Raw genomic sequence first — 15,142 nt, 5'->3', positions numbered from 1 at the left:
GCTTTGGATAGGATAGGGAAGAGTTAACACATTTATTTTGCTGCCTGTGTCCCTGTCCAGAAGATTTCACTTCGCTTTCTGTCCTGGTGATTTTGAAAAAATTGACTTGTTGCAGAAACAAAAATTGATGATAAAACTTCACAAGTGAGATTGGTGGGGACGAGGAGCAGGGCCTTCTCGGTGGTGGCCCCTTGCCTGTGGAATTCACTTCCCAGGGAAATTAGGTCATCGACATCCCTCCTTCCTTTTAGAAGGAAACTAAAAACATGGATATGGGACCAGGCGTTTGGGTAATCTGGCAGATAGACAAAGGACAATGACGACTAGAATTGATAGGATTTGACAATGTGGGATGAATTTACGGACTCTGAGCTGGTGAACGTTGAGCATTAGACTGGTTTTATGGATTGTGATGTATAATTGATTGTTTTAATTGTTTTATAATTGCTGTTGATATATGTTTTTATCTTATTGTTTGTGTTGGCATCGAATTGTGCCTTTTGTAAGCCGCACTGAGTCCCCCCTCGGGGGTTGAGAAGGGCAGGGTAGAAATGCGCGAAATAAATAAATAAACAATAAAATTTAAGTAGACACCCATTTTCCTCATGATAATAACTCTTTCAGGAGTGATTTTTTCTTCTTAGGAGTAGATTTCGACCATTTCCTGTTGTCTCACCCCCGTTCTTAACTATGAGTCATTTGTAAGTTTGATGTTTGTAACTTGGGGACAGCCTGTATTGTATTCCCTCTACTTCCACACTGACATGTACAGGCTTGTGTGTGTGTATATGCATGTGTATATGTGCACATATGTATATATCGGGGGAGAGACAACGTAGATTCAGTTCTTCTGGGATTCATGCTGTATGATTAATCACTAGTTTTTCAAAAACATTTTAGTCATTTAAACAGAGTATTCACTCAGGGTATAGGGTGGCAACCTGTGCTTGATGGGGTTACACTCCCCCTGAGGACACAGGTCCGTAACTTAGGGGTCCTCCTGGACTCCACGTTGTCACTTCATGCTCAGGTGTTGGTGGTAGCCGTGAAAGCCTTTGCACAATTAAAACTTGTGCGCCTCTTCCTTTTTTTGTTTTGTGTTTGGAGCTTTTGAAATCTTATCAAAGACTTGGCATAAAACACAGGCATGAATAGAGTATGAGATATGATTGTGTGATTTTGTGCATTTTTTCTAAAGAGGCCGCAAATACATTTCTTGCTGCTGCTAAAGGTAGGAGAAGCTGGATTAGGGATGGGGAGCCACGGAGCCCCCGGTGGCACAGTGGGTTAAACCCCTGTGCTGACAGGACTCAAGACCAATAGGTCGCAGGTTCGAATCCGGGGAGAGGCGGATGAGGTCCCTCTATCAGCTCCAGCTCCTCATGCAGGGACATGAGAGAAGCCTCCCACAAGGATGATAAAACATCAAATCATCCGGGCGTCCCCTGGGCAATGTCCTTGCAGACGGCCAATTCTCTCACACCAGAAGTGACTTGCAGTTTCTCAGGTCGCTCCTGACACGACAAAAAAAAAAGGGATGGGGAGATTGATTGACAAGTAGTTAAGGCTCTATTAGTTTGATCAAATTCTAATTGGAGCAGAAAATGAGATATAAATCATTCATTGGGGCAGTATTGTGACATTTTAACAATAAATTAAGGGAATTAACACTATTTGAAAATTAATTTAGTAACCCTACCCCTTATTTAAGAGATAAAGGATCCTTGGTGAGGATTTTATACAGCTGTGTAGAAGGGGCTCCAGACACTTGTTTCATAAGTTCTCATAGTGCAAGAGCCAGATTCATCAGATACATGAACACATGAGGATTTTGTATCATGAAAGTCATAAGGACAACTCTGCAGATGTCAGCCCCTTGGTGGTGGCAGCTTGGACCTTTGCCAGTTGACATCAATAATCAATTAATTAGAATTCAACTATATTGTTTTATTAAAAAATAAGTCAGCAGAGACTCTTCAGTGTTAGCTGTTAGGTCAGAGACTGAGTTACATCTGTAGGCTTTGGTTGGGGAGGGCCAAGGCTGTTTCCCCAGCGTTCAGACATCAGTTGGAATGGGATATCTTACCATACAACAGCGTGGTGCACTACAGATGCATTTTCCTATATCATCACTTTTTTGCCCATGTTCCAGCATTACTTCCAATTTTAATTTTACATTTGGCCTTCCTATAGGTTTTAATTGTGTGGTCTTATAGTCAATGTTGCATTATTGTATTGTCCTTACTTATTTTAATAGCTTGTATTGTTGTTGTTATTGCTTGTATTGTTGTATTTGGGCTCGGCCTCATGTAAGCCGCACCGAGTCCCTTGGGGAGATGGTAGCGGGGTACAAATAAAGTATTATTATTATTATTATTATTATTATTATTATCCTCAGCCAGTATGGGCTTTATGATGATTTTTGTTACAACAAAAACGTCAAAACAAAACACAACTAGATTGGAACTAATTTCTCCTTCCTTCTTTTGCAGCAAGTAACAGGAAGAACATTTGGTGATAAAGATTTCCGGTTGGGGCTGGAAAATGGTGTCCTGCTGTGTGAGTAAGTACTGTTACAAATTGACCTACTACTTTTTAGTTTAGTTTGAGAAGTCCGCTGTAGCTCTGGGGATAAAATCTATGGAAGAGCTGGCTTGTTGGTGTAGTCATGAAAAAATTGCACAATTTATCTAGATTTCCCTTTTGTATGTGCTCTAAAGTAGACTAGGATAGGATTTGCTTAGAAGAAAAGTTGGTTTCCAGATGTTGCTGTACATACCTGCTGCTCAGAATCAACTAATCTCAAGACAACCTCTTATGTGGAGCACCTCAAACCTAAATAATTTTAGCGAAGGAAACAACTTAGTCGCATTATCAAGATGTTTTGCATATTTAGTAATTGGGCGTTCATGTTGTGTTTTCAAAGTATGTATGCACATCTGGTGGAATATCTTCCATTCCTTATGTAATAATTTCCTTTATACAGTTCACAAAGGAGGCTCTTAAGTAGTATCCTGGGTTATTTAATATGCAGGGTTCTCTTCTTGCTATCAGGAATCTTTTGTAGTATCTCCAGATTAATCAGGTGTAGTATACCCAGATGTTTTGCTTTCAGTGTCCAGAACATTTTCTGGAATCAGTTTCCAGAGTTCTCCTGTACTATAATATTAATTCAGATACAATAACCAAAATGGGTACAAACTGGTTTTGTTCTCAACCAGAATGTAAATAACATTTGCATGTTTCCTCATCTGTGAAGCACTCCCAATTGATTCCCTCTCCAGGTGTTATTATTGCTTTTGTGAAAAATTCAGTTCCATGAAATACATTATTTTCACATTAAACTATTATAATTGTGTTTTCAGCACAAAAAAGGTTTTACCTCCACAATGTCAATATCATAGCTGCTTTTACACAAACATATTTGGGTTGTTGTAGGTTTTTTCGGGCTATATGGCCATGTTCTAGAGGCATTCTCTCCTGGCGTTTCACCTGTATCTATGGCAGGCATCCTCAGAGGTTGTGAGGTCCTTCTTGCACCCACCTGACGTGAGGAAACATATTTGTTTGTAAGTGTGAAAATCACTGGAAAGTGCATCGAAAGTCTTGTATTCCTGCCACCCAGTGTGGGAAAAACATTTTGAAATTATTCAATTTTGAGTGAGAGAATAAAATATAGGAGAAGATATTTTGACAAAAAGTAAAGCATGTTTGTTGCATTAGTGACTGGAGCTTTTAAACAGAGGCTGGATGGCCATCTATCAGGGGTGCTTTGAATGCAATATTCCTGCTTCTTGGCAGGGGGTTGGACTGGGTGGCCCATGAGGTCTCTTCCAACTCTTTGATTCTATGATTCTATGATTTTATGACTCTTCACAGCAGATAACATGTGTAGCATTGGAAAATTGAAACACTGGGGGCAGGGATGACGATGACAAAATGTGCTCACAAATGAAATTTTCTTGACTCCCCAGTTTCTAGTAGTGTGCTTTATGTTGTTGATCTAACCTTTTAAAAGCTTTGTGTTTGCTTCTACTGCACTAGCCACACCTTTTTGAATGGCTCTGAGAATAGTGCTACATCATTATGACACTATTTCCATGGAATTCTAAGAAATCTGGCTGGGAGGCTACAAATAACCTGCTTCTAAAAAATAAAAGCAATTTTCTGTTTTTCAATTGTAGGGAAGAATCATGAACCTGTCTCACAACATTCTAGAAATTTCTCAAAAAAGCAGGTGGATTTTTGCCTTTATTCCAATTTTACCATAAGGAATATTTGGCATCCCTCCATGCCAGGGAGTCAACAGTAAAGGCACTTCCAGACAGCACCAAAATCCGAACCAAAGTGGGTTTTGAAAACTCACATTGGCATGGATTTGTGTTCCCACTCCCACAGATAAATCTGGGCTGTCCCAGGGGGTGAGGGTGGGAGGGCGGCTACATGCCATCACAATTACTATCAGGATGGCATACAGCTATCTCAAAGCCCCCCCCCCCCAAACTTCCCCCTAAAAGTAAAATAAAACTTGCTTGGCCACCATAACTTTCGTCCTTGCACGCTCCCGGCATGAGGAAATGAAGTGCAAGGAGATGGGGGTGGGAGTGAGGGGAATCGCTCCTGGCTTCCTTCATAGAATCATAGAATCATAGAATCAAAGAGTTGGAAGAGACCTCGTGGGCCATCCAGTCCAACCCCCTGCCAAGAAGCAGGAATATTGCATTCAAATCACCCCTGACAGATGGCCATCCAGCCTCTGTTTAAAATCACATCTTCTTGCACATCATTGGTATGTTCCATCAGGCCTGAAAATAGGTCTAGTGCCCCCTCCGGTAAGTTTTCTTTTTCTTATTAAGGATTGAGGGGGGATTGCGACGAGGGCGGGCAACATCTTGCATCTTTGAACTCCAGGAGCCCAAAAGGTGCAAAATGGGTGTGCGGACAGGCCCCTGAGTAGTCCTGGGACTACCCGTGGGCTGTCCTCACAGGGCCCATGGCCCATTAGACACACATCTTTCACAAAGGTGAAGATTTAATGGGCTATCAAATTAATTCGGGATCAAGCAGGGTTTCTCTGCTTTGTCTCAAATTAATCCTCTTTTACTGGAAGTGTTATTTGGACGCCTCCAGTAAAAATGCGAGAAGGCCTGGGATATGGGCCGTGTCTGGATGGGCTCAAATCCGGGTCTTTCAGAAAAGCCTGAATCTAATCTAATTCAGATTATTCTGAATTAATTCATTTTTACCTGAGGCATTGTTTGGACACCTCTGGTAAAAACCCAGGCAGGTCCTGGGATATGGGCCTGTCTGAATGAGCTCTAAAATGTTGGAGAAACGAGAAAACCTCATTTGAAATTATGTGAGTTTTGACAGATATTTCCCGTAAGAACCATGCCAAACTGTTTGAAAACATTCACAGATAGAAAGGTTTGCCTTCCCCCACCACCAGAATCCCACTCACGCTATTCCTTTGGCTGTAATTTGGTCAGAAATGGTAACTGGAAGCGACATTTTATATGTATCTTTCAAAAGTATTTGAAAATAGCAACTGGGAAAATAGTGTGTATAGTACAGTTAATACAGTGACGGCTAAATGTAGGAGTGCCTAGATCTGCAAGTGTGAAAACTGTTTTGAGAAGCTGTTCATTTTGGGTGTTTTTTAAAAATACTTTTGTCTCTCCTGACATTACTAGTTTCCATTGCTAACACAGCTGTGCTTCAGCTTGAGCCTCTTTTGTTTTCTAAGGAATGATTTCATAGCTTCTGGCACAATAATTTGGATTGACTTTTACTGCATACAGAAATTTTAGCAGGAGCTGTCCTTTTGTGCCAGAGAGAAGAGGGGTAATTCCCATTACATTGCAGTTCGTTTTTCTTGTGTTAGTGTTTCTGTAGAAAAGATCACAGTCGCCCCAATTCTTCCCATTTTTCTCCCTAACAGAAATTTTGCCAAGATTTTCCTTTCCCCTCTCCTCCTTTCCACAAATAGACAAAGCTCTTTCTTTGTGGAGAACTTCTGGTGATGGAATTGACTCCCCTAACCACGTTTCAACACTGTTCCTCTAAGTGAGGCCCGCATTGGTAGATCTGCTAGAAAGTAATGCCTTCATGCCAAACTGTCTCCCACTGTAATGGCTCACAAACTTGGATTTCCAGATGTTGTTGCAGTAACCTCAGGGCACTTTTATACTGACTAGATATTCTACAACAGTGATTCTCAACCTGTAGGTCCCCGGGTGTTTTAGCCTACAACTTGCAGAAATACCAACTGTTAGGATTTCTGGGAGTTGAAGGTCAAAACATCTGGAAACCCACAGGTTGAGAACCACTATTCTAGAAGTTGGCAGCCCAATAAGATCCGGGGCTGAATTCTGGGAGCCACTGGTTTAGAAGAAAACTCAGAATCATGTAGCCTTTTAGATGTTGTCTTCTGCCATCTCACCCCTGTTCATAACTATGAGTCATTTGTAAGTTGGATGCTTGTAACTCGAGGAATGCCTGTACTGGAATTACGGTCCAAAAACCTCTGGATTCTGGTGTAGTTATTTGTGTACTAATACACTAGCGGTCCCCTGCCACGCGTTGCTGTGGCCCAGTCTGGTGATCTGGAAAATAAAGTAATGAGAAAGTGTTGGTTTCGAATATATGTAATTTCTTTATGCTTGTGGGTAAACAGTATTTCTTGCTGTTTCTTTGACAGTGTTGATGTGGAGAGTGTCTGGTTTGCCTACTCTGGAACATGTGACATATCATTGTCTTTCTTTAGCGATCCCTTTCAAATCTTTTATACTGCATCTGTCATATACGTATGTGTGGGTGTGAATGGCTGGATGGCCCTTTGTCAGGAGGGCTTTGATTATGTTTCCTTGCCCTAGTGAAAGGAGTTGGACTGGATGGCATTAAAGCAGCATTTCTCAACCTGGGAAGTCAAGACACGGGGGGGGGGGGGGGTCACCAGGGAGGTGTCAGAAGGGTCACCAAAGACCACCAGAAAACACAGAATTTTCTGTTGGTCATGGGGGTTCTGTGTGGGATGTTTGGCCCAATTCCATCGTTGGTGGGGTTCGGAATGCACTTTGATTGTAGGTGAATTATACATCCTAATAACTACAACTCCCAAATATCGAAGTCTATTTTCCCCAAACTCCATCTGTGTTCACATTTGGGCATACTGAGTATTCCTGTCAAGTTTGGTCCAGATCCATCATTGTTTGAGTCCACAATGTTCTCTGGATGGAGGTGAACTACAATTCCAAAATTCAAGGTCAATGCCTACCAAGCCCTTTCAGTATTTTCTGTTGGCCATGGGAGTTTTATGTGCCAAGTTTGGTTCAATTCCATTGTTGGTGGAGTTCAGAATGCTCTTTGATTGTAGGTGAATTATAAATCCCAGCAACTACAACTCCCAAATGACAAAATCATAATTTTTTGAGTGATGATCACTCCTTGTGTAGTTTTGTTGTCAAATTTGGTGTGATTTTGTTCATTGGTTCTTTTGTTTTTAAGGTACTCATTATGCACAGAGCATTTTTATATATATAGATAGTGTATTTCTCTGCTCATTCTGGGGATTACTGGCTGTATCCGTTGGGATTTGGGAAGTGTATGATGTCATGGAATCATAACATTAACTGAATGATACATTAGAAAGGGGGAAATCATTACACAAAGAGGATTTTTGTTGGCTGCTACATGTTTCCTCTGTTGCGGAGGTCCACTGTGTAATACATATATATATTGCTTGGTTTGGATTTAGGAGCTTCAGATATATGAAGATTATTTCAAAGCTTTGGGGTAGTAGCTATTTCTGATCTCTTTAACAGTAAGCTGTCCATTCCAAAGGCTTAATATTGGTATGGCAGTGGTGGTGGTTGTGATGGTTGATGATGATTAAACAGTATACTGAATCCTTAACAATTAAGACATAACTAAAGAACCAGCTCTTGCGGCAGGCCCACCTGGTCGATTTTGTGAATTTTAATCTGCATTTTAACTTGTATTTTAATTCTGTATATCTTGTTGTATGTCTTAATGATGTTGTATCCCACCTTGAGTTGCAGGGAGAGGTGGATATTAAACAATAATAACAATTATTATTATTATTATTATTATTATTATTATTATTATTATTATCATCATTTGTAGTTCTGACAGACACTGTCAGAAACCAGGATTTAAATTAGATATAGAAGAAGGATGAGTACAGTTTGGTGACAAGTCCAATGCTTTTACTAAGAAAAGAATTTGAAATTAAGGAGAAGACTTTGGGATTTGAAAAAAGAGTAAACCTTCTAAAGATAGCCCAGAAACTCTAGAGCAGTGGTTCTCAACCTTTGAGTCCTGTTAGGGATTCCTCATCTTCAGAAGAGGAAGGGGAGCAGGGAAGTGCTCAGGAATTGGAGGGAGAAGAAGAATCAGACGATGAGGTTTTGCAAGTGCCCACATTTCTAGAGAGACGAAAGGAGACAGAGCATAGACGGTGTTCAGCTGGAATAGCTGCTAGAAACGCTGAGCTATTTGGGAGACACCCTAGCACCTCCTGTGTGGGGAATTCAGGGCTATAAATCAGAGGCAGGAGTAGTCAGCTTTCACTGGTAACAACGACCCTGATACTGATGTTTTCGCTCCAACGGAATCTGCTTTGTGCTGCTGCTAAGGACTTAGTTCATTGCTCGTTGTCTGATGGAAGACTGGTGTTTCGTTTGCGACTTTGTAAGAGACTTTAATTTTTGTCTGCATTAAGACTCCCTTGCTTTCTTTTTGCATTTGCTATGTATACCTTGTTGTATGTCTTATCCTTTGTGTTTGCTGAAGTAAAGCATTTTTCTTTTACTTTCAACATTGTATTAAGGCTGTTTTTGAAGGTCAACTCAGGACAGGTCCCTAGGTATTTTGGCCTACAACTCCCAGAAATCCCAGCCAGTTTACCAGCTGATAGGATTTCTGGGAATTGAAGACCAAAACATCTAGGGACCCAGAGGTTGGGAACCACTGCTCTAGAGGTAACAGGTCCTATCTGGTTTGGGAAGTTAATCAACAACTTAATCACACGGGCAAACAGACGCATCGTAGACACTTTCCAGCACAATTCCTGGTTGGAGCCCCCTGGATCATATCAAATGATACACAGCTACTTCCAATGGGACTCCATCCATGAACCATGCTGGAAGTGTCCTACAACAGAGCAAGGAGAACATGGGAGGTTTCCCATGTTCTCATAAGATAGAACAAGGGGAAACCGGGTGGGGGGAAGCTGGGTGGTGATGCTTCCCCCCCCCCCCCCCCCCGGTCGGATGGGGAAGGGCTTGATGAGGGCAATGTGGAGCACAGGGTGACAGGTTCACATGCTGCCCACTGGATTTGTCTTTCTGCCCAACAATGCCCCTGCTGTTCCCTGTCTTCAGAACCTCAATGTGATAACGTCCAAAATCAGCCATGGTTAGTACAGATTGAAGTTCTTTATGCAAAATTCTGAAATCTACGAGTAGTTGATCAAAATGTACAAACTTTATGCACAAAGTTTTTCAAACTATTGTATAAAGTTACTCTCAGGCTATGAATATAAGGCATATATGAAATTTAAATTAATTTAATGTTTGGATTTGGGCACCATCTCCAAGATATCTCATTATGTCCATACTTGCAAATAGAGGTATTCCAAAATCCAAAGAAATCTAAAATCCAAACACTTTTGGTCCCAAAGATTTTGGATAAGTGATGCTCATCCAAATAGAAGGCTCCCAATGAATCCCAGGTACTGTAACCTATATATCAGAGGAGGGAACTGGAAAATGCACCTCTAAGGATTTCTTGCCTAAGAAAATTCTAGGAAATTATTTTGGACCAAAACTGCTAAGGATGTTGGAAGTTTTTAAAAAAATTACTTTTTCAATTTTTAATCTTAACTAAGAATGGTACTATATTAACCTGGAAACCACAATCTGAGTATAGATTGTTTGTCAGAGCAAGAAGGGTACACTTCTGTGTCTGTCTAATACTAGTAGCTTGCAGGATGGTTTTAGACTCATGGTTTAGGCATCTGGACTAAAGGGAACTGTACTGAATAAAGCTTGGTACCAAGCAATCAAATTATTTCAGGCTTGATCATTGAAGCAGGACCTTGCCCAGTATTGTGGAATCTGTCCAAACTCTTTCCTCAGTTTTGCCTGCCTGTTTCAAGGAGGTTGACTGGGCCTACTGGCAAATGTTTGAACAGCTGTTTGTAATTGTCAGAGTTAGTTTTAAAGGAGTAGCTCACTATTAGTGTGAAGTGGTCTCTAAAAATGTGTAATAAGCAATCAAAACAATCCTTTAAAGGGACTTTTAAAGCATTTAGACAGTTTGAATTGAAACAGGCAGAAAAGACAAGTTAAAATTTAGTGTGATCTTTACAAAACAACTCTTCTGTCTTCCTCTGCTTAAGACAGATTCAGGTCCCTTCTACAATGCCATATTAAATTGAGATTATCTGCCTTGAAATGGACTATATGGCATTGTCGACTCATATAATCCAGTTCAAAGCAGATAATGTGGATTATCTGCTTTGATAACCTGGATTACATGGGAGTGAAGAAGGGGGGTCAGTAAAAAGGTATTTTGCTGTATATCATGAGTGTTAGCCAAAGGCCCTCAAATTCCCCAACCCTCTGTTTTTAAATTTGGTCAAAAGAAATTGCCCAAAACCACAGAGAAAGCTTTCTGAGGGCACTTCCAGACAGTGTCAAAATGGGGGGTTTAAAAACCGGGGCAGAAAATCCCAGGATCTGACAGCAAGTCCACACAAAAACCTGTCAGTCCCAGGAAATTGTCCCCTGCTGTCCTCACACCTTCCTTTGAAGCAGATGGAGGGGGGCATCCAGCAGAAGTTTTTTTTTAATCTCTCTTGAGATGTGTTGGACCTCATATGCACATAAGCAGATTTCTTTTTTCTCTCTTCACTCAATTTCAAGCTCTGTTTAATATAATGACAAAGAAATGAGTAGTTGCAGAGAGTTCTAATTGCTTTCCAACTCTGCTTCTATTTAGCCACCTGTGTGTCCATTGCTCCATTTTTTGACAGCCCAATCAGCTGTTTTGAGTTTTTACAACACATGCACACAAGGGGTTGAGAAGGAATTCATGTGTTTTTCATGACTGCAGGGATATTCAGTCATGACAAGGTGCACATTTTTAGGCAGAATCTGGTTTTAAGTGCACTTTTTAAACACATGCTTTTCAGCTGTAAACCTCATTCCACCTGCACTTTCTCAAAACATCATGTATCCAACCCCTTTTTATCCCAGTCACTTCCAGGTTTTATTGCATGTGTAGAATGGCCTGAGTTTAAGAACACAATTGAATATGCCACCACGCTACAGCCCATATTTCTATTTTTACATACAGTACTTCTCAAAATGGCAACAGGACATAATGAGAATACAAAGTTGTGGGTTGGTCTCAAAATTGTCCTTACGAGGCCAAATGTGGACCCGTGTACTGCGTTTTCCACTAGGCTAGATGAAAGAACATGACTTTGGAGTCTGGGAAATGATTCCACTTAAAAAACAAGCTACTTAAAAATTTCTAAATACTTTAATTGTCTATCATAAGGGGAAATATAACATTGAGGTTTGTGAGATTGACTTTACAAGTCACTGCATTATGGAGAAAAAATGAAGGTCAGCAGTGGTGAAATGGATAAGCTAGGACTGTGGATAAAAGGATCTGTGCCTAGCGAGCGTATGCTAAACTGAATGCACCATGACAGAGAAGCACCAGGTTGAAGACAAGCCACAGAGATGTATTCAATTAGGCCAAAAGTGATGCAAGTACAAGCAGAGGCTTCAAAAGGTACAAGCATAAACATACAGAGAAAGCACAACTTCTTAAATAGTTTGACAGCTATTCAAGACTACCACTCCCGCCCCTGATTGGTTGAATTAATCAGCTGGTGGGACACCCTCTGGGAGGAGGTGTCATTCACAAAGATAATGTTAATGAAATTATAATAAGTTCTTGATTAGCTCAGCTGTCCAGTTCCTTGTTTGACAAAAATAGGATCTTCTGCAAAGAAAGTTGCAAGACTTCTAAAACAAAAGGTGATGATCTTGGGCAATCAAGGGCTGGGCTGTCAATAAAGAGGTTTAACAAATGTACATACTCTGATCCTCTCTTTACTTGGTCAGCAAACTTTCAGCCTCAAGTGGACCATTTAACTAGACAAACAATTCTGGGTTTATCAGGGCTGATACGGGAAACTACCTATCTCTGCATATATAAACAATGGATACTGAGCCGACATTTCACTACTTCAGTCCTTTTTATGTGTGATGTGGGGGAAAAATATTTTCTTTTAAATCTTTTTACTGCCTTGTATTGATGTATTTTTCCCCTTTTTAAATTTGCTGGGGCTTTCTTGCGAGCTTTTTCCTTGAGGCTTTTATATTACAGGCTTGAGACACTCTTGTAGTAAACAAAGTAACAAAGTTTATTTGTAGCTTCTGGCTCCAACGCTTATGGTTACATTTATGTGTTCCTGTTACAGTCTTGAGTCTTACATTCAATATCATTCACTTAGTTAACTTTTCTTATCAAACTTCAACAGTTTCACATCAACAAATATGTTACTTTTTCATACACTCTTGACAGAACTATATTCCGCCTTAAACCACACTGACACTTCTTTATTTTCCTTAAAACTTAAGTTCCATTTTCCTAACTGCTTTTCTCTCACAGAAGTTCCTAACTGTCCTTCACAAACAGGAATCCCTAACTCACTCTTTGACTCTCTAACTGCCTATTTTTAAACTTAACTCTGCCCCTTTAGAATGTTCAGCTCTCTTCCCCCAACTGCCGTTCTGGTTCAGTGGCCCTTTCAAATCCTGGCCTACACTCATCTGCATACGACCAATCGGCTGCATGTATGCAAATTAAACTTGCCTCTACTGTTGCTACTCTATTTCTGCCAATTCTGCCACATTGCAACATAGAGCTATACATCAAAAATTTAACATAGATCAACAAATTCACTACAGATGCCTGGCTTGGGAAACAGCCAGAGGGATTTGTCTAACCTTCTTGTTCTCACAGGATTACGGAGTTATGGAAAGGTGACTGTTTCTGGGCTGCATCTTGTTACATTTTATAAAGAAGTTTATACATTCGATGCAGTACACCGAAAGATACAAGTTGCACAGAAAGTCAAGGAAAGCACATACAATTTAATAATGGGTTAGACATGATAAAGTCTTCTATTGGGGGGTGGAGGTGAAGCTGCCACCAGTTTGCTTCTGATCCCCAATACTTCAAACTAGCAAAGTTCAGGAAAGATTGTAAAAATAATGTGTTTATTATGAATTCCTCAACAAACTATAGGTTTTTTTTGGGGGGGGGGGTGTCATCGTGGCCTGACAACAGTAGTGAATAAAGTTAGCTTGCAAAAACTATTTCCTACATAGTGATGAATCAGAAACACTGAGATATTAATTTACCTGTGTGTTATTGTTTTGATGTTCCATATATGCAAAGAGGCAGGCATGTACATATATTTCTCAATCTGTTGCCATGTCCTTTACAATTATATAAAGGAGCAGCAGCTAAAAATGCAAAGTGGAGCTTTTTCACACTTCAGAATTACAACACAGTTGTTCCACTTTGACTGTCATACCTTCAGTTTGGTATTTGAAGTTTAGTGAGACAGTAGAGCTTCCTGGAAGATAATTCTATATATCCCTCCTTATGTTGCAAACCCTAGGATGTCATAAGAAACCGCAATGGCACCTCAGATGGAGTTGCAGTGGTACAACTGGGTGGTGTCAAAGGCCCTGGTTTCAGGATCGGGTCAAAATTTGTAGTACCAGTGATATGGCTATAAGATTCGCTGCTGATTTTGGAGTAGTCTCTGTTCCTTTTAGGAGACTTAAATGTATTTGTGCTTAAGTCTGTCTGGCATGCACCTGGTTAATTTGTTGCTGCATAAGAGTAATAATAACTCTGCAAAATAATAATACAACTCCTAACAAGGAAGGTACTTGTTTTTGTCAGATACTTAACTTTGCTTGCTAGTGCATAAATACTTTGTTCTTACACACCCACATAGTGTATTTTCTTTTCTTCATATGATGAATATGAGTGACCCAAGCCACAAAGTGACAAAAGACCAGCAATTTCCTGAGCTTTACAGTGCTGTATAGTCTAATGCCAAGCCATTATCAGCTTCATGGATTTGGCTTGTGTCTAGCTTGGAGGGAGACGTTGAGTCTCATTAAGGACAGAGATCCAAGTTCAGGCCGGGACATTGGAAACAGTTTTGTATCAGGCCAAAGCTATAACCTGCAAAGTTTTATTGTTCAAAATATAATGAGAAATGAATCTTATAGCTTGGCATGGAGTCCATGAGTAAAGCAACATGAAGCCTTTGCATCAAGTGTGAGCTATGCAAAGTTGCCGCCAGAACAACCTTCACAAACTTGGGAAAATATAGCTGGAGAGGAGAACCAGAGGAGAAAATAGCTTTTCCTAATAAGGCTGGGATCCAAAGAACTACTCTGGGCATGGACAAGGGTATGCTTATTGGAATGTGTGGCTTCCCATGCCATTTTGTAAACCGTTGTTGAAATTCCCTTTAATTTCTAAAGTTGCTTGCCATGTGGCATACTGGGCCACTTTTCAGCAAGCACCGTCCCAAAGTGACCTCTTTTGTGCAGTTCTTGTGCATTCAGGCCTAAGACTGCAATCTTATGAATGTTACTTAAGAGAAAGAATGACTGTATTTAATGGCACTTGTTTCTACTCTCCATTACGGGCAGGCAGAGAGGGGAATTATCCCTTCAGACGCGTATCTTCCATTGATAAGTAAGTCTAACCATTGTAGAAGCTGAGGAATCAGGTCAAAAAAGTGCAACCATCATTCTGCTTACTTGTTTTAGTATAGAAATTTTAGTCAAAAAATCAACCCAAAAACATAGGGTGACTTATCCACGGGCCAATGTGAGTACTGTATGTTAACTTATCTATATAAATAAAAATGTAATGTTCGATTGTGGGATTAACGTAACTCAAAAATTGACACCAAATTTGGACACAATACACCTGTCAGGCCAACGAGTGACCATCACTCATAAAAACACTGAAAAACACAGAAGAGACTTAAAAAGCCAAAAAA

At 40.3% G+C, this 15,142-nt stretch overlaps 1 protein-coding gene across 2 annotated transcripts in view; it reads left to right on the top strand.

The window, feature by feature from the left end:
• LIMCH1 (LIM and calponin homology domains 1) overlaps window positions 1-15,142 on the top strand; it is a 341,273-nt gene that overhangs the window by 140,554 nt on the left and 185,577 nt on the right. For both annotated transcript variants that reach the window (XM_067468791.1, XM_067468792.1), the window contains exon 2: window positions 2,493-2,563. In XM_067468791.1, the coding sequence (XP_067324892.1) occupies window positions 2,493-2,563 (71 nt within the window). The remainder of the gene's footprint in view (window positions 1-2,492; window positions 2,564-15,142) is intronic.

Source organism: Anolis sagrei, chromosome 5, assembly GCF_037176765.1.
Source record: "Anolis sagrei isolate rAnoSag1 chromosome 5, rAnoSag1.mat, whole genome shotgun sequence".
Taxonomy (NCBI): Eukaryota; Metazoa; Chordata; class Lepidosauria; order Squamata; family Dactyloidae; genus Anolis; species Anolis sagrei.
The sequence above is the reverse complement of the archived record's forward strand: the minus strand, read 5'-3'. Positions and strand labels throughout refer to the sequence as shown.